The sequence below is a fragment of the Blennius ocellaris genome, assembly GCF_963422515.1.
Source record: "Blennius ocellaris genome assembly, chromosome: 17".
In the NCBI taxonomy this organism is placed as follows: Eukaryota; Metazoa; Chordata; class Actinopteri; order Blenniiformes; family Blenniidae; genus Blennius; species Blennius ocellaris.
Window position 1 is genome coordinate 21,907,581 of NC_137666.1, and position 20,666 is coordinate 21,928,246.

Here is a 20,666-nt window from a genome sequence, read left to right on the forward strand (position 1 = left end):
CTGTACAATGACAATAAATGATTCAAATTCAAATTCAATTCACTGACACTTGGTGTAGTCCCAGTCCCACTCTGACTTTCCATCATCTGCTCTCTGGTTCTAAATGCTCTCAAATGTCAAAACAACATCCAAACAAAGATACTTCATCCAATAACACTCTTTCATAAAGTAGTCACTTTACATTTATGTGTAAGATATGTATGAAATATATATAGTTATATAGTTGTATTATGTAATTATAAGGACATCTGCGTACAAACTAAAGAATAAGAAATAAGGGGTGGGAAATTAAATATTTGTGTACTTCTTCCCACTCGTGTTTCGAACAATGTGCAGTGTTTTGTTCTGTATTGGCTCTATGTTTTTTTTTTGTTTGTTTTTATACGTGTTCGAAATAAATAAAATGTAATTCACTCGTTCATTTTGGAAGGGATGTAGCATCATTTTGGATATTCTTTGTTTTTATCCAGATGCATCAACTGTAGGTATAAGACATTTTCTTTTGAATCATAATTGGATTTTCTTGTTTTGTAAAACATTTTTTTTTTAAATTACATGCAGACTAGTTCCGTCTCTTTGCACTTAAAAAAAGAGAAAGACATGTGTGTTTGTAATTATTTCGAGGTTATTGTGCTGTCATTTTCTTGGTCTAAATCTGTGTGGGGCCCCTGACCTCAAACACTTGACTTGACAGACAGATTTTTAGCAGAAGCTCCCACAATAACCCCGCCCTGAGCCTCCATGCCTCCCCAGCTCACCTGCTGTGGACGGACCATGTGACCACTTAACATCCATGCACATGGAGATGCTGAGGGCCGTGACGTGCTCACACAATAACTGTCCTCCAAGGACAAACAGGAACTTCACGATCACATCTTGTGAAAAACAACACAAACACCATGGAGGATAATGTGTTAAATGACTGATACAGCAGGCTGGACTCCTGGAAACCCGGCAGCACGCAGACTAAAGGCAAAATAATGGGAAAGAGAAGCAAACATCATGGTCCTCATGTCTGGATGACTTAAACAATTGTTGCATCACTTTGCTCTGAGGAGTGAGAGGACCGAGGAAGAGAAGAGAAGAAAGGTTGCAGAGAAGGAGAGAGAATCCATAAATCCATGGATGTATTATTACAAATACCGAAGTCACTCGGACTGGGAACAAACTTAGAAACCTCAGAGTGGAGATAAAATAGCTGCAGAGCATTGCAGCCACTTCTTTATACCTACAGAAAAGAGGTATTTGATGGAGAAACGACTGCATGAAGAGACGACAGAGGAAAAGTAAAGCACACGGAGGGAAGGTGGCGAGCATCTGAAAAAGGTCAGCAATGGCTGAAAATCCCAATCAGTGACATTCAAATAACAGGATGAATCAACTGATGCTCAGCGGAGGAAACTGAGGCGAGAGTAAACACATCCCGGCAATGAAGCACATTGATTAAAAACAGCAGCGTTTGTATAGGAGTTGTTTCTATGTGTTCTGCATCAGTTTCCTCTGATTTCTGAGGCGCAGCTTCATTCTGACCACGACTCTGTGAGTTACATGTTTACTTCTGGACAAGCAGCAGTTAATTGGGGTTTAAAGGGTCGTGCAGAGAAACAAAACACTGAAGTGCAAGAATAATCAAGTTTTACAATGTAATCTCATTACTTCTGAAAAGAAGATTGTTATATATTGCGGGGGTGTTATTCCTTCAGCTACAATGTAGGAACAGGAACCTAAGGATTATTTTATGCAGGTAAGAATCAAATGAAAGCTGACATGAAAGGATTGAAGTCGCTTTTAGTGTTATTTAGATGTTGTTAACCAATAAGTCCGGGGTGTCAAACATGAGGCCCGTGGGCCAAAACTGGCCGGCGAGCGGCTCCAATCTGGACAAACCAGAGAAAATGGGCAAAATGTAATAAAACACTGAACACGTTCCTGAAGTGTCTCAAACATAAAACAACAGACCTGAGCTGAGGCACCGTGATGCTGCCATGAAAGAGAAGGTGCGTCAAACCTCAAAGCCACGCTGTCAGGGAGAGTTTCTGAAAACACAGATAATGCTACAGCTACAGGAGAAGGTTTTTCTGAACAATTCACTGTATTTCGCGCCAGAAGATTTGATTAAAATTGGCTTTATGTTGAGATTGTAATCCTTTTCCATTTCAATTTTATTATTAGGTGAAAATATTGATATTTTCATCACCTTTACTCTGCGCCAGGAGAAAGACAAATAGTAAAGTGTCAATTTAAAGCTTATGATGTCACAATTTCACAGGTCTGAGCCACTCAAGATGACATTGGACTGGATGTGGCTCCAGAACTAACTGTGTTTGACACCAGTGCATCCGAAGCGCAGGTTCACTGGTGCGCTGTACGATACTGACAGAGACACAGCTCAGGCAGGCGAGGACATGAAAAAGTAATCTTAATATTCATTAAATGCATATCATACAAATACAATATCTCTATAATTGCAACACCTGAAATGGTTTTGTGAAAGCAGCACATGTGCATGTTTCCTGTTCAGGTGAGGAAGAGTCAGACGGAGTGAAGCCGCTCCGAGCTCAGCCTCACGTTTCTTTACACTTCAACTCTGTTGCAGCCTTTTTCGACCATCTTTAGCATGTAGCTACGTGTTGACCAGTCAAACTGGTGATCAACTTCATTTAGAGTCTGCTGATAACAGAAGATGTTCCAGTAAGACTCACAAACAGTACGGCACTTTAAAAACGTTCTGTACGCCGTCCGCAAGGTGAGCTCCAGATGTCTAACATCTGCTTTTGCTGGCAGTAACGCTAAAGGAAGTCGGTCGCCACTTCACAGGGAAACCAGTTACTGGTTACCCGATACTCGTGTCGATACTCTATAGGTTTTAGAATCCATCGAAACCCAAAGAAGAAGTTCCACATTCAAAGGACTCTTTTGACATTTCTATATCTTCTTCTCTGTTTTGGTGTATTTGTGCATTTCTGTGCTGGTGTTCCAGCACTGCCACAGGCCTTTTGTCAATCCTGTGGTTTTGGAAAACTCTAAGTAATGCGACATGTGTTATTCCTGGTGGACGGCGCCACTGAAGCCAAACCTGAACTGGATGAACCAAGTAAAGGTGAAGATCCCACAAATAAATACCTAGTATATTCCTCGTCGTATTGAACAACAGGAAAATAATGTTCAAACATCCGAATGTGTGCCTTTATCTGGAGCAGTCAGGTTCTGTCCCTCACAGCTTCATTGGGCACACAGGACTTCTTCATGTTCCTGTTTACATCAAACTATCACTGTACCTGCCGTAAGCTCTGGCTGCTGAGCAGAGGAACGCTTTTTTAACGTACAACTGACTGACCACTGGAGCTTTTCCAGCCTCCAGGCTGCTGCAGTCCTCTGAAGGATTAAACCTGCTGCTCGGTTCCCTCTGGTGAATCCTAGAGACAACCTCTTTAAAAATGCATCAGCACTTCACCACTATGAGCTCATGAATAACCAAAGAAATAGTGCATGTTTTCCACCTTACAGGCTAATGATTGTCTGCAGTCCTCGACACAATATTTGTAATAGCGCAGTGAAACAAAGTGCATTCTGTATTTGAAATGTTCATCTGTTTTTTTTTGTGGAAACAAGGCAATCAAGTTCACTTCATTCAAGATTCCATCTGAGCCTTTAACTTTGTTTTTGTTGGAAAAAGCAGTTTTTCTGAATGATATTCACCACAAGAACAGCCTGGGAAATGCAGTAAAAGAACAAGAACAAGTAGAGAGAAGTGGATGAATAGAAATCTGAGAGAAAAACAAGAGTGGAGCGGATATGAAGGCTTGTGCCACACTGAGCCCTTCCTCATGTCAAATCAGTCTCACGGGCCAGCGGTGGAAGAGAGGCCACATTCCCTGGATGTGAATGAAGCAAAGCACTTCCCTGCACACATGCTGAGACATATGTGCACAGTGCAAATCCCATACATCCACTATGTGAGCGTCAGGGCCGGGTTTTCTGCTCAGATCAGTCCATTAGCAGAGATCTGAGCCTGATCCCGTGCAGAAAACACTGGATGTACATTAGTGCTGCAGTGGTTTTTATGTTCCTGCGAGGTGCACTGGACTCCTGCAGCCTGGGAAAGAGGAGGGAGGCGGGCCGGGCGGAGGGCAGCACCCGAGGCTGGGGGCTCCCGTTATCTTGGCAATTCGCTTTTGTTGCAGGAGTAATTGTTTCATGCTGCCGGTTCACAGTGGAAGGAAACCAAACAGGCCCAGACGCTCGTTCAGAGATGCTGTCATGATGAATTCATACATCAGAAAATATGACAGTGAAACGTGTCATGGAGAACTTTCAGCGAGAAATACTGGATTTATTTCACCTAAATGAGGTGAGTGAAGCACTATGTGGCTCCCAAAAAACTCGAGTCCATATAATTGAGAGGATTGGATTTCCAGTAGGTGTTTGGAGTTGAAATATGTACATCCCTTCTTTGTTCAGCCAGGAATGTTTCATAAATCACATTTACACCGATACACTGTGACAGATATTTTTGGCAGGAGTTCAAAAGGAACAGAAATGAGGATCCTGGAAACTCCAAATAAACTCCATCACCTTCTTTCATGCTGCTAAATATATTTAAAATCACAGTTTCTGCTGTGAACATCTTTGAATTAATTCAAATAAATATACTAAAATAAATGTCACACATGATGGGATGCAGTTTTTCCTTTTGTTTCTGTAATAAAAAGTGAATATCAAACCATACTGACAGATCCTGAAGATGCTTCAGATAAGATTTGTTCAGAATTACCATAAATACAAAAGCACAGTGTGATTATTTTTTTAAGTGCATGAAAAATGTGACTGCGAGTCTGATTTCATTCCACAACATTGATACTGTCACGCTGCAAACTTTATTAAATTCTCTTTTTTAATGGATGAACACTTTAATAAAATACACACTTAATTATCAAGTGGACCTAAAACTGACACTTGGATCAGTGTGTGAGATAGGAGGGAAAGAAATGGGCAAATAAGAGAGAATGAGAGGGGAATTAAGATTTAAAATGTGTGAAATGTTTATTATGCGTTTGTGGAAAAACACAAATATTTGGTATTTGTTGTTTTATTCATGTATAAATAGATGTACATAGATCAAATTAGAAAGAGAAGGAAGAAGGGTCCACATATTCCCTCTAAAACACGAAACTGAGACAGAGAAAACAAGTTCATCTGTGTGTAAATGTGAGTCCATTTAAATTCTCCGACAGACGATTTTAACAGACTTTAAAGATTCCCACCTGCTACACGTGGCTTTAATAAGCTTTGGTTTGAGCAACTTTTCCAAGAAACAGAGGTGATTAGAACATAATTCAAAATATAACAATAACATCTATATCCTATACTTCATGTACTTCTGCTTTCAAAATGGCTCCACACGACATAACATGTTAGCATAGACACTAACTGTTTTCAAAATGTTGCCGTGTAAACGCAGAAGTTTTCTGAAACAAAAACACAAAACCGATGCATTATCACTTGAAACATTGTCGCGTAAAACAGAGTTTCATCTTAAAAGAGTCTTTATCTAGGGCACATTCATATTCCCGTGTTTGATCCGGACCAGAGTTCTCTTCAGGGACTTTGTGGGACTCTGAACCGGATCTAACAAGCCATGTCTGGTCTCCTTGACAACGTGGGTCTGAGTTCGCTTGCAAACAAGCTTTCCAGAGGGAAGAGGATGTGACATAGTGCGCAATGCATTCTGGGTAGTAAACAAACAAAGCTAACTGCACGAATCAAAAGAAGCAGACGCAGAAGAAAAAGTTGGATAATATCAGAGGTGGCGTAGAGAAGAGGAACTAGTAAGAAAGGCGCTGATTGATGTCTGGTCTGAAGACTGGATATCACGGTTGTTTGTGGCTACGCATTAGCCACGAGCTAATTAGCCTAGCCACCGCGGGCTAAAGTGGCTTTACTTCCACTTTCAGTCTGGACCAATCACTGAGCCGTGTTTCTTCTTTATTTCCTCTCTGGTCAGTGTTTGTTTCAGGCCACAGCGCCCCCTAACCAGCAGCTGTTGTAATAGCGAGACATTTTTCCAGGCGGTTTGTTCGGGTTCCCGGACTCTCCCAATGTGAAAGATAATGGAGACCAATGTAGGTCACACATGAACAGCAACCCGCCGTCTTATCATGTGTAACCACCTCCTCGGCGCCCTGGCCGTTCACGTCATGGTAAATCTTAATGAATCACTTTGCACCATCAAGAGATGGTTTGGTGCAGACTGGAGGGGCAGCGCTGACAACTTCATTCATCCAGTTAATCAGGTTCATTTCATGCTAATTAAGTAGCTGAAGAAAATAACCTCCCGCACAAAGAAAGCCAGCGGAGAGACACAGAAGCATGTGAGACGCCTTCCTGTGCAGCGGCAGTGATAATCACACGCTTTAATTCGTCCCGCGGTGGTGCTGTGGCTGATAAAGACGTACAATCAGTGTGAAGGAGGCTTCACTCACACATTCAAGAGGCCGTTAAACAAACGACCAGGTGCTCTGGACACATCTGGCTGCGGTAAGCAACAGTTAAGATATTTGAAGATTTCCTTGTGCTTTCAAAGAAAAGTCACGTTCACTTCAGTCCTCAATTTGTTTGTCGAACCAGTCGGCCCTGTGCTGTGATGTGCTGCCACTCTTCTTCCAAACAGGAAGAGAAATACATAATTATGCACCCACACACAGTATATTATAGTACCCGTACTGTACATGCGCCCAAAATAACAGTCAGATATTTCAGAGGAGGAGCAACGCAGAAGAAAGAAGACCACAGCCTGGTCATAACGTATGGATCTGTCAGCTGTCTGGTATTATTATGTTTACCATGACGATTACAGCCTCCAGCGTCCAGCGGGCAGAGCAAAGCCCGGGGCTTTGTGAAGTATAGGTGGCTGTAGGGGTGTGTGAGGGTGTGTGAGGGTGTGTGAGGGTGTGTGAGGGTGTGTGAGGGTGTGTGAGGGTCCAGCTGACAGGAGGAAAAAGGCCGTCTGAGTGACTGGATTAGAGGCAGAGCCTCGCAGGCAGATCATTACCTCACTGCAGTCTTAAATCTAAATTAACCCGGACTTAGCTCTCACACAAGACCTCTAATCTGCTCCGCGGGGGAAAGTACTGTTCATAGGCACACGGAGGGAAGGAGGCCCAGGCAACTAAAAACAGCACAAACCAACTTTATGACTGAGGAACAGTGTGAAGCCGGGCTTCGGCAAGTGAGCAAGCCAAGCAGTGCGCGTGTTAAAAACAGATCCACACAGACTGTCACCGTGTTACACAACACCCCTACTCAATGACATGGGAAACGCTCACCATTCAAAAAGTTTCTGTTCCCACTTAATGCGCTTTGTACATAAACTCTGAACATGCTCTTAACTCTGTCACACAGAGGAGAGGTGTGGCGGCGTGTCAGCAAACTGGCTTCAGCTTCAGCTTCAGCCTTGAGGGTGCAGCATCGAACATATTCCAGTTAAAGCGTCAAAATATTCCACATGAATATGAGATGAATTCGCTCAACCTTGAAGTATCACTTCAACAATGCTGGGAGCATTTGTGGGATGAGCAGCAGAGCCCAGTAGGCGAGCGGCACTAATTCAAAGAGGTCAAATCTGTTCAGCTTATCTGTGCTGTTGTTATTAACAGTAGTTCAGAGGTCTTTAACCTGTGGCTCTAGAGCCACATGTGGCTCATCAGTTCCTCTTCACTGGCTGTCTGATAACGATATGTACAACAATTTTTATTCTGTTATTATTTTACATCATTGTTTTTTATATATTTATCTGCATACCTGGATTACAGTATTTCCAAAAGACTTTCCCAGCTAAAATAGTTAAAAAGGCATTAGCTGCTAAACGTCTGGGAAAAGTGTTAGAAGGAGGATTGGCTGAGAAAAGAAAAAAAAGTTGTCCAAATATTTGAAAATCTTAAGAATGCAAAGCAAGAACAGGTCAAACGGTTAAAATGGCTAAAATGGTGGACATGGTGAGGAAGAAATGGTCAAAGTCACAAACAATCAAACTAGCCGAGTCAGCTAAAGAGGTTAAAACGACCAAAAATGGCTCCAAAGGCCAACATTGGAACTGGTATGTAACATCACAGCGGTCGGCAGGAGTTCAAACCTCGGGGGAGAGAAACGCCACATTATCACACGTTCTCAGGTCATAACATTAAAGATGTTAAAGACACAGTGCCAGCCAAAGCATGTCGGTGATATGAGCTTTAATTGAATGTATAAAAGATTTGATGTTTAAAAAACTCAAATTACACGCATCACTAAAACAAGAATTCTTTCAAACTTGAATCATGCAGCGGCAAATAGGAGCGGCTCTGTTCACGTTTCACTGTAGTTTGCAGCAGAACGTTACGCTGAAATTGTAGTAAGATTAAGTAATAATTGTTAGTATTTTTGTGAAAATATAGACATTTTCATGAACTGAACTAAAGGTTTCACTGCAGAATGTGACTTTGTTTTTAAGCAAGTGTACAGTAAATACTCCATCTAGAGCAGGATACAGCCAGTGTATCTGCATACAAGCACCATCTTCTCTAGAGTCATGATGACCTATATTTATAATTCTACAGCTTATAAGAACATGTGCAGGACTCTCTAAGAGTACTGACCTAAAGAATATGGCTTAGTATTCACGATTAAAACCAGAATAATGTGGATTTAACTGATATCCCCTCTCTTAATGCACCACAGTCCCAGTAACAACTACAACAGCATTATTAGTGGCACATAACAGTTGAAGTTCATATAATGTATAGGCCTTAAAACCCTGCTCTATGTGAGTTTACCCTTCCCATTGGACCACGGTGTGTTTATCTGTCCCCCGCCCCGCTGATATGCAGCCACTGCAAAACAGAACACAATTAAGCCCCAAACAGGAGACGGCTTTGGAGGGGAGCTGCAGCCTTAATGGCATTAATGCAAACTGCATTAATGTGCTTATGTTCTTAGCAAAATGTCCCAGTTGTTGTGTGCAAAAAGCTGAGTGTCATGCCGCGATGAATCAGATCCTGTCTGCTCATCACATTCTCACTGCCGAATCTACATTCTCTGCAGTTAATGTATCCTATATATTATGCAAAATTGGTGCTTCATCTCTGGTCGATGGTCATCAAACCCTATAAAGTGTCATCAGGGGTTCAGCCAATCACAATCAAGGGAGGCTCCTCCCCTTTGACTCCTCCCACAATCAGGCAGCTCTGCTCTGGCACATGGCACCACGAGAGGAAGGACTTCCTCCTCTTCCCATAGATGGGCGTGTGTGTGGGCGGAGCCAGTCCAGCTCACACAGACACAGCAGATTGTGAATGCAGCTCCTATGATCCAATATTCTAATGGAGGAGGATCAAGGACAAGCTGGATTTGGAGCAATACATTTTGAATCCATCCTTTTTGGACCAACAAGACCATGTGAAATAGTTGAAAAGCTGAATAATATGATTTAAATCACGAAGGCAATGTTACATTTTGTATCTACTCACTGTACAATGTTTTATTTTACATGATTTTTCCATCTTCTACTACAATGTCTGGATGACAGAAGTTGCTGTAACAATTGATAGGGAAAGCAACTGCTGTCATTATCTACATTTCTACCACAGGAACTTTCCCCAAGTACCAGAAACCAGTACAAGAACTCCAACCACTGAAACCACGTTGTCAAACTGGGTTCCAGGAAAATCTTTTGACTCCCTCACAGATCCCTGGTGACAATGACGCCAATGCTTCGGAGAGAAACTTTGGGGCTTCGTTCTGCTGAACATGTCTGAGCGGGCGACATCTCGTACTGCGCTGATCTGACTTTAAAACAATGAATGTTAATTACATTTATACAAATGGTGTTGGAAGTTTTTTTCTAGAATTGTATGATTGATCAAGTTTAAACATGAAAGTGAGTGTGAGTGCTTCACTCAGCTGCCTGCAGGACTCTGGTTTCAAGTGAAAACGCTAAACTTTGGTTGCGTGAGGGTTTACATGACAACGGTGCTCGGATTCACTGACAATGCAACTTCTTGAAAACGTTTCGGCCCTGTCTCCATGTAAACACGGGAAAAGTCCAACTTTTTGAAAACGTTTCGGCCCTGTCTCCATGTAAACACGGGAAAAGTCCAACTTTTTGAAAACGTTTCGGCCCTGTCTCCATGTAAACACGGGAAAAGTCCAACTTTTTGAAAACGTTTCGGCCCTGTCTCCATGTAAACACGGGAAAAGTCCAACTTTTTGAAAACGTTTCGGCCCTGTCTCCATGTAAACACGGGAAAAGTCCAACTTTTTGAAAACGTTTCGGCCCTGTCTCCATGTAAACACGGGAAAAGTCCAACTTTTTGAAAACGTTTCGGCCCTGTCTCCATGTAAAAACGGGAAAAGTCCAACTTTTTGAAAACGTTACGGCCCTGTCTCCATGTAAACACGGGAAAGGTCCAACTTTTTGAAAACGTTTCGGCCCTGTCTCCATGTAAACACGGGAAAAGTCCAACTTTTTGAAAACGTTTCGGCCCTGTCTCCATGTAAACACGGGAAAAGTCCAACTTTTTGAAAACGTTTCGGCCCTGTCTCCATGTAAACACGGGAAAAGTCCAACTTTTTGAAAACGTTTCGGCCCTGTCTCCATGTAAACACGGGAAAAGTCCAACTTTTTGAAAACGTTTCGGCCCTGTCTCCATGTAAACACGGGAAAAGTCCAACTTTTTGAAAACGTTTCGGCCCTGTCTCCATGTAAACACGGGAAAAGTCCAACTTTTTGAAAACGTTTCGGCCCTGTCTCCATGTAAACACGGGAAAAGTCCAACTTTTTGAAAACGTTTCGGCCCTGTCTCCATGTAAACACGGGAAAGGTCCAACTTTTTGAAAACGTTTCGGCCCTGTCTCCATGTAAACACGGGAAAGGTCCAACTTTTTGAAAACGTTTGGACATGTTCATGTGGATGGCAGAAGCTGCTCCAGGTCACGCACAACAACAACAACAACAGCAACAATAACAACAACAGCAACAGCAACAACAACAACAGCAACAACAACAACAACAACAACAACAACAACAACAACAACAACGTTCATGTGTAAACCTGACACTTTTTGTTTTCCCTCAGGCCTTACTCAATAAATCGTTACAACACAGTGAAAACGCTTCTTTTTTAAAATAACTGCACTCCGTGCTTCCTGCTTCCATCCGACGCAGGACGTGAACGTTTGTGACGATGACGATTCCAGTCAGTTTTCAAACTGAACGCTCCTCCATGTTTACAGTCCCTCACAGGGAATGGCCTCGCCACAGCTTTGTGCTGCTGAGTTGATTTACTACTGCCCCCGTGGTTTGGAGGAGTACTGCATTTATATTTTAGAAATACATTTTGAGAGCATTAAACTATTTAATTCAAGTTCAACATTTAAAAAAATGATTATTTATGGGTATATTTTAGTCACATTTCCCTATATTTAAATCCAACCCGCTTCTTTTTGCTCTTCCTGCCCTGAAGGCCAGATCACTGTTTGATCCCACACTTCTCCTTCGGGACAGTAAACCTCCCTCCATCTCCTCCCTCCATCCTCCATCGTCCCAGCAGAGAGAAAGGAGAGAGAAAGGAGAAGGTCACTGGCCTGAAAGGCTGCAGCTTTAGCCGGAAGCCACGCTAGGTCCTGTACATGTGTGAATTAAACATGTATGGACGCCGCCATTCAGAGCCGCTCTGTGGAGCTGCAGTGTTATAAAGTGGAATAAAGAAGAAACCCGCTTTCACTCTAAACATGCAGCCACAATTTAAAAAAAAATCATTAAAAAATCCTCATCTAACACAACTAAAAGTTTTGTCAGTGAAGCTTCTTTTTTCTACAAAAGATAATAAAAGTTGTTTTAATTGCATGACTGCAGCCAAAACAAACGATACATAGATGCAGTAAATAATCCCAAATAACCCCACTTCTCTGAATTTGGTGAAAGCCAGATTAAGACAGCAGATTAGTATTTTCCCACTGATTAAAAGAGAGAACAGGAACCTTTTTCTGGGCTGCAGGAAAAAATCACAACAGTCTCTTTACACCCACCGATCAAATCAAAGCCAATATCAGCTGCTTCCATCAGGCGGCTGCAGTCGTAGAATCAGGGACAAACACAAGCGTTTCCTCCGTCTCATATCAACAGAAACATGTCGTCCCTCCACGCCACACGCCACAACACACATCGATACCTCCAACAGCCACTGGACTTTATTTATAGCACATTGGACTATTTAACGGTTCCATTGACTTGTGTAATCGTTCACACTCACAGACCAATAGTGATGTTTCCATGTGAAGAGCTCACACACCAAGTCGTTTTCTAGGACGTGGCAATAACGTTCAAAAACATGTATTCGTTTCTCACTGAATTACAAGAGGAATTGAATCTATTTTTTGCATTTTTGATCAAGCAAGTGACTATATTAATGTAACGTTTCGCTCTTTCCTCCAAACCAATAATTGTAGAAAACAAATTAACATTCTCTTCAAACCTCTAATAAAAATATTTTGGGGAAATGATGTATTCTGGGACATTGATATTCAATAACATATCAGCAATCTTTGATTGATATTTGCTCATTGAAATCATTTTCACTGTAAAAATGTTGAAAAACTGTTCATTTTTGACACGATTCTATTATGAGAGTGTCTATTTACATGTTAAATGTCCTCAAATCACATTTTGGAATTGACATTTTCAGTTCCCCAATTCCATGAGACGGTGAAGCACGAAGGGTTAAACTGCCCTTTTCCTTTCATCTGGAAGTGTTTTGGCTTTTCTGTCCGCTTCCTGCATTTGACATTTTGTGTCACGCTGACATCCACTTGTAGGAAAAAAAAAGATCTCACACACACACACACACACACACACACACACACACACACACACACACACACACACACACACAGCGTCAGTACAAACCTGGCAGCGATGTGGCTGTAAAACAATCCTGAGTCACTGACACTCTGGGGGAGGCAGTAACGCAGCACTTGGAATCGATGTATGTCCATTTCTGCACGCAGGACCAAAAAAACGACGACTCTGACAAAAGCTCCGATTTTACAACACAAAGTCCCTGCTGTGATGCTCCATTCCCTTAAAACTATCTCTCTCTTTAAAAGCAGCTTAATCCTCCTGCTGAAAGCACACTTTAATAACAGACAGGAGGGACGGTGCTGAGGGAAAGCATCCCGACAGAAATTATTTTTAAAAAGTGGGTGAACTCATCCGCGATGAGAGCGACCGTCCGTCCGTCCAGCAACAAAGAGATGAGTGACAGACGGACCGGCAGGGATGAAGTCATTGACCAGCCAGTTGTCTGAATGCGTAATCAGTGTGTGTGTGTGTGTGTGTGTGTGTGTGATTGAACCTCTGTGCTATTGTCAGACTGTTAACCCAGGGGAGATTACCTCATATCCGTCTGACCCCCTCCTCTCCTCCACACTCCACTTTAATGTGTTTGTGTCTGGCGTGTTGGGGTTGTTGAGAGCTGCACCCCCCCAGCACACACACACACACACACACACACACACACACACACACACACACACACACACACACACACACACACACACACACTCCACCCTGCTGTTGCCATGGTCACTGAGTCCCAAGCCCAAATTATCTACCAGCAGTCTATACTGTGGTTAGCTCCTATTGGGCGGGATGCCCTCAACCTCAGAGGACAGAACACACACACACACACACACACACACACACACACACACACACACACACACACACACACACACACACACACACACACACACACACACACACACACACACACACACACACACACACACGGACTAGCTGGGGGGACGTGTGTGTGTGTGTTTAATGTCCATTATCATCCCGCTGAGTGACTCACTCACTCAATGACAATTTGACACAGGGGGACAGACTGAAGGGAGGCGGGAAGTCATGGACTACGATCCAGTTGTAGTAAAACTGGGATCGGACCAATAAGAAGCGGTAAATGTGAAGAAAAAAGGGCAGAAGTACAACAAACTCTCACCTTCAGCCCACCTCAAATATAAACGGTGACTCTTTCTATAATGCTTTATAGTTACAAACAAGTTTGTTTCACTCAAGTAGTGAGATGAATTGTGGCAATTTATATATGATTCTGATCCTGAGCAATGACAACAACCATTTCACTGAGTACATATCTTAACTTTCATTGGGGAACCATTTGGACGAGAAGGTTTTGAAAATGATGTTGGCAGATGCTAAAAACAGTGTAGTTTTCACATTTAGCCACGGGTTGGTGCTGTTGTTGGCTTTTTGAAACCACACACACACATGCTGCAGAGAACAAGTCTCTCTAAACATTAACAATGTTCCTCCACGGACCTTCTGGTGGACAGACGACCAAGTTGGACTGTTATAGTGGTGACACTCTGGAGGTCTACTGAGCATGTGCACAACAACTCGTCACTATGGTCATGGTGTGCATGACCAGCAGCAGCATTTCTGAAAAGTTGTGTTTTTTCCTGTACCCACACAGATGGAGTTGAAATGTTTTCAAAAAGTTCCCCATTGGGAACCGTTCTCAAAAAGTTGTGTTTCCAGTGACTGATGTAAACAGACGCCCGCCTCAATGCAATCAAAGTTTTCCATTTTCACTTGGAAATGTTGTGTAAACGAAACTGCTTCTGGGAACTCTCCAGAATGTTCTTCATTCACCAAGTGGAAAACTCCCGGTTTGAGAAGTGGGAACTTTCCCCCAGACAGTTTGAATTGAAAACGGGAATCGGACGACACAGGAAAGTGTCGCGCAGAAGAAAAGACGAGCTGCTGCTTCGTTTTGCCCTCAAGTTGAAACAGGGAGAGAAACGAGAGCCACCTTTAGGTAACACACACTGACATCATCACAGTGTGACGATGACACAATATCACTCTGTGAACTTTGACCTTTCCGGTTGACTGGCCTCATAGACCAGCGGCGACGGAGTCACATGGCCGAGAGGCGGAACAGGGAGCTCTGCATCTGACAAGACTGGCTACATGAGGGGACGACCAGAGAGGGTCACCACCAGTGGGGGTCACCACCAGAGGGGGTCACGACAAGCGGGGGTCACCACCAGAGGGGGTCACGGCAAGCGGGGGTCACGACCAGTGGGGGTCACCACCGGAGGGGGTCACGACCAGCGGGGGTCACCACCAGCGAGGGTCACGACAAGCGGGGGTCACGATCAGCGGGGGTCACCACCAGAGGGGGTCACCACCAGAGGGGGTCACGACCAGTGGGGGTCACCACCAGAGGGGGTCACCACCAGAGGGGGTCAGGACCAGTGGGGGTCAGGACCAGTGGGGGTCACCACCGGAGGGGGTCACGACAAGCGGGGGTCACCACCAGAGGGGGTCACGGCAAGCGGGGGTCACGACCAGTGGGGGTCACCACCGGAGGGGGTCACGACAAGCGGGGGTCACCACCAGCGAGGGTCACCACCAGTGGGGGTCACGGCAAGCGGGGGTCACGACCAGTGGGGGTCACCACCGGAGGGGGTCATGACAAGCGGGGGTCACCACCAGCGAGGGTCACCACCAGTGGGGGTCACGGCAAGCGGGGGTCACGACCAGTGGGGGTCACGACAAGCGGGGGTCACGACCAGCGGGGGTCACCACCAGAGGGGGTCACCACCAGAGGGGGTCACGACCAGCGGGGGTCACCACCAGCGGGGGTCACGACAAGCGGGGGTCACGATCAGCGGGGGTCACCACCAGAGGGGGTCACCACCAGAGGGGGTCACGACCAGTGGGGGTCACCACCAGAGGGGGTCACCACCAGAGGGGGTCAGGACCAGTGGGGGTCAGGACCAGCGGGGGTCACCACCAGAGGGGGTCACGACAAGCGGGGGTCACCACCAGTGGGGGTCAGGACCAGTGGGGGTCAGATCAGCGGGGGTCACCACCAGAGGGGGTCACGACCAGTGGGGGTCAGATCAGCGCTCGGTTTTTGTGAAGGGTTTGTTTTTGAGTGGTGCGGCTGGCAGCGCTCTGCTGGACCGCAGGAGGTCTCACGGCAGGATGGGTGAACGTTAACAAGCTCCATCTGTGACAGACGAGGCTCAGTGGTGCCCTGAAGAGGAGGAGCAGGAGGAGGAGGAGGAGGAGGAGGAGGAGGAGGAGAAAGGGGGGGGGGGGGGTGCCTGCCCACTAGCATTTCTAAAAGGATAACAGCAGCAGCAGGACACCCCGGGGCACGGACCCGGTGGAAGCGGCTGGTGGTGTGGCTACATGACCCCGCTGACACTAACCCTCTCACCCTCTCACCCTCTCACCCTCTCACCCCGGACAAACTGCTGCTCAGTGAGACGGAGTAGAAACTGTGGAGCTCCATCAAAGACACTGAATCAACTTTATCTTCACACTTCGGTGTCAACCTTTATACTGACTGAGCTGCAGGCGTCTCCACACATCCTCTTCACCACCGCGCCACAACCAGCATGCACATGATTTACCAGGTCACAATTTAAAATTATAGGCAACTCACTTGAATCATTTTCAAAAGTGTTTATGCAGGACTTTATTTAGTCCTGCATTTGATTCAGACATGCATTTTTCCCCATCAACTCATTAAGCCTGTGAGCTAAAATGTCCAAAACACACATGTAGGAGAGGAGCTTTTCTAAAAGGGGAGAGAAGTGAAGGATGTCAGACTAAATTAAACCGCATTAAAAAGACAATAGAGTCCTGCTTGAATGACCGGTTCGCCACAATGGGAGAATCACAACTTCAACATGCAGTAACCGGACAGTTCATGAAGCCATGAGAGAGACTGAGGACTTCTCAACATGGACAATAAGAAACTAAAGTCCAGCGGTTTTAACGCGCGTAATGACAGCAGTAATGCAAAGTCCACACAGAAAGGCTTCCAAGTTGCTCACAACAGCATTACAATGTGAAGTTCTTTAGTCTCCTTTCATTTATTTCAAAATGCACAATCGTAAGTAACTATAACTGTAACTTCCATCTTTGGTTTGTATTGACAGCAAAATATCACTTGAATTTAAAAATACTAAAATTATTATAATTTAATGACATTTAATGGATAAATATTCTGTTAAAGGTACTCAAAAATACATGTGTTGCAACCAAGTACACCCACAATGTATTCATTATTTATTATTTTGATCTGTATTTTTGTAATAAATATTCTTTCAACAGAGAAGTCCTGCGTTGATAAAACAACAAAGAAACAAGCACAATTTGATTTCTATACATTTCATAGTGTGTCTTTCCATACTTCACAGGTATTGAATGCATGTTGCTTCACAAGGTGATTAAATGCTGCTGAAATGTAATTGAGAATTAGAGAAACAGCTCAGTACAATTGATCACCACTTTTCCACCTCTGATGACTGTGAAGGGTTGGATGCATCTTGAAGAGTAAATAATAATCATTTGTGAATAAAAAATGAATATGCTTGACAAGTACAATACTTTGATATTTCATCACACATCACACAAATGGTTGCTACTTTTTATTGCTAGATTCTTGTATTTATTGACTTTGGTTTAAAAAAAAATTATGATATTTTGAGATAATGTATTTTGTTTTCATGATTCATAAGCCACAATCAAGAATCTGTTGAATATTTCAGTTTAGGTGTAATGAATATGAAATACAAATAAAAGTACCAATATTAGTTCCATGTGTGATAAACACTCACGTAAAAAATATATGCATGTATTTATAATATAAGTAAGTATAGAACATACATATTGTGTAAACTCATCAGGAAACAGTCAAAATGTGTGAAAAAGACATTATTTAATAATAGAAATAAAATTAAATAATTGTTCCCTTTGTGTTTTTTCTCCTCATCAATGTCGATTTAAAAACTCGTTTTAGGAGCGTCTGTTTGAATAAGAGGGAATCGTTTGGTGGAGAACCTCCATCAACCTCCATCGCCCCACTTCAGAGAGTAAAATCAGCAGTGTGACCCCGATACTGAAATCTCTTATTCCTTATTGGCTCCTCCAGTGCCAGTTGGGCCTCCGGCTTACTGTCACACTGAAACATACAGTACAATACAGACTGCAACCCCCACTTCACTGTCTCCCTTCCCCCATCCCTCCTCCTCCTCTTTCTCCTCCTCCTCCACCTTCTTCGGTGATCTCCGCTTCTCATTCTGTCACTAATCCTGATCCTTAAAGGGGAAACGCTGCTTCCGCTCTGAGGAAAAGACAAACGGAATAAAGGAGGCACAGGATTGAGTCCTTCTGTCTATATTTGAGAAACTGTGTCAGCCTTCCAGACGGTGGATAGAATGCAACTCTGCATAATGTAACAGAGGAGGAGAGGAGGGAAAGAAAGGAGGATGAAATAAATCAGCAGCTCTGGTGTGTGAACAAAAACACCCCTTACATAATACTTTTCCAGGCTTGTAATTTGAATGCATGAATAACAGACGGGGTGTCAGTCCTGCATGGTGATTTGTCTGTGACGTACAGGCGAGGAGGGGAGTGCATGCGGTCAGCAGCTACCTGCTGTTTTCACATCTGTATGAGCGGCACAGATCAACACAGCCCGCCGTAATCTGCAGAGAAACCCTCCTTCCATACAGCCGTCATCTGGCTTCTGATAGTCCCACTCATTCTGAGATTATCCCTTTCTTCCTGCCTGGCTTTCACACACACACACACACACACACACACACGCACACACACACACACACACACACACCAAATCAGCTGGGATCAGTCCTGTGAACGAGGGAGAGCAGCTGAGTGGACAAACTGACAGGCAGCAACAAAATCCTTCCTTCTTCCCAGGAAAGAAAAAAAAGAAGAAAAAACAGAACCAATGAAAGATTTGAGGGAAACAATCCTCCTCCGCTAACAGCTGGCTGCAGAGAGAACAGGCTGAAGGCTGGAAAGAAGGAGACGGACCAGGGAAAGTCAGCAACTCCTCCAGGAGTCTTTTCCTCTTCCATTTGTCCTCTCTCTCTCTCTCTCTCTCTCTCTCTCTCTCTCTCTCTCTCTCTCTCTCTCCACCCAGAGTCACTTGCATTAAGCAACATGTCCAGCTCAGAAACCACAGAGGCCGATACAGAGAGCCCGAGAAGCCCGGCTCTTTGCTGTAGACCAAACAATCCTGCAAATGCTATTCCAGGAAGCAGAGGGATTGTGTGGTCTGAAAGCCGAGCCAGGCTTTAAACAGAAATACTGCGGTGTGAGGAAGCCACATCATTAGCCAACGCTCCAGAACCCGGCTCAGAGCCACCCTGAAGACACTGACAACACAAAGAGAGGTGATGAAGACGGTGTGCCGCCTTACCCGAAATCATCCAGCGAATACATGTCGCTGAAGGAGGCAGCCAGCCCTGGAGCTCAGGATGAAGGAGGTATAAAGGGAGATTATGGAGGAGAGGGGGAAGTGTCAGCCTGAGACGAGCTACACATGTTGTCCAACGCTGCCGCAGTCAACTCAGCTTCTCCTTCCTCACATCCTCCACACAAGTTCCACCAAGAAAATCCACAACGCCAGCAAAGCAGACCGAGACTCCGAGAGTCGGCGGAAAGGAGAGAGAGAGAGAGAGAGAGAGAGCGAGAGAGCGAGAGAGAGAGAACATGTGACCGCTGTAGACCAGTCACCTCTCTCTGCTTCAAGCGTTGCTCTCCTGTCTCTCAAGCTCTGAGGAATCGTTTCCACTGGATGGAAATTACATGTTATCCTGGAGAAGAAACAGGACTGCCTTTATACTGGCCTTCCCACGGTATAAATCATTCAAAAATAAACTGTGGAGTAACTTTATAGAGCAGGCGGTCCATCGTACGGCTCACAGGACTGAAGCGGCCTGGCAGAGGGTCCAATGAGCCACACCGAGGCGTACTGATTCAACACCCTGAGTGGAATTGACAGGAGGGTTCTAGTAGCTCAGAACATAAACATTGGATTTCAGCTCTTCGTCAATACTAAGGCCCCGTTTACACAACAGCGGCAGAAACATTGAAAATGATGTCGTTTTCAAGTTAGACCACTAGTGGCTGCTGTTGTTTGTTTTTGTAATAAAAGCACACAGACACTATAAACATCAGCAATGTGAGCACAAAGACAACCGTCTGGACAGACGATCAAGTTGGATTGTTCTTCTGGTGAGTCAACTATGAAACTACCAAGTCCCAGGAGCATGTGGACGGGGGCTCCCGACACCCCAGAGGAAACGTTGTTCCTGTTATCCAGCTACTGAGCATGTGCACAACTTTTCACTATGGCTGCCGTGGCGCGCATGAACAGGAGCGGCGTTTCTGCTGTCAACGCAGACTAAAGCCCCGCCCACTAGACCAACGCCGTTTGATGTAGTTGGCCGATCATCCACACGGTGTTTCAGAAGCCTGAAATAGTTTTTTTTTTTCTAAAACGTCATCTCTTGGTCGCTTTGACGAGTGGACGGGCCTAACCCTCTCTGCGATGTCACTGAACAGCAACAATGGCGGACGACCTGATCCAGATCGAGCTACTGATGCTTGTCAGTTTAATAAAACCAGATGTTGGATTTCTCGATTTCTTCACTTTCTTTCAGGCTCCCTGTCTGCTTCTGTCATTTTTGGTGTATTTCTGTGGCAGCATTACAGCGCCACCTACAGGTCTGGCAGATGAACTACATCATTTTGAGTCATTTTCATGGTGTTGCTC

The 20,666-nt window shown here is 44.4% G+C and overlaps 1 protein-coding gene across 2 annotated transcripts in view; it reads right to left on the reverse strand.

The window, feature by feature from the left end:
- The window catches only part of evla (Enah/Vasp-like a), a 51,029-nt gene that overhangs the window by 21,773 nt on the left and 8,590 nt on the right, over nt 1-20,666 (reverse strand). The window contains exon 1 of one of the 2 annotated variants that reach the window (XM_080512939.1): nt 19,308-19,535. The exons of the other annotated variant lie outside the window; for it this stretch is intronic. Coding sequence (XP_080369065.1) covers nt 19,308-19,330 — 23 coding nt within the window. The 5' untranslated portion in view covers nt 19,331-19,535. Of the gene's footprint in view, nt 1-19,307; nt 19,536-20,666 lie in introns of those variants that run through there. 2 annotated transcript variants of the gene reach the window in all.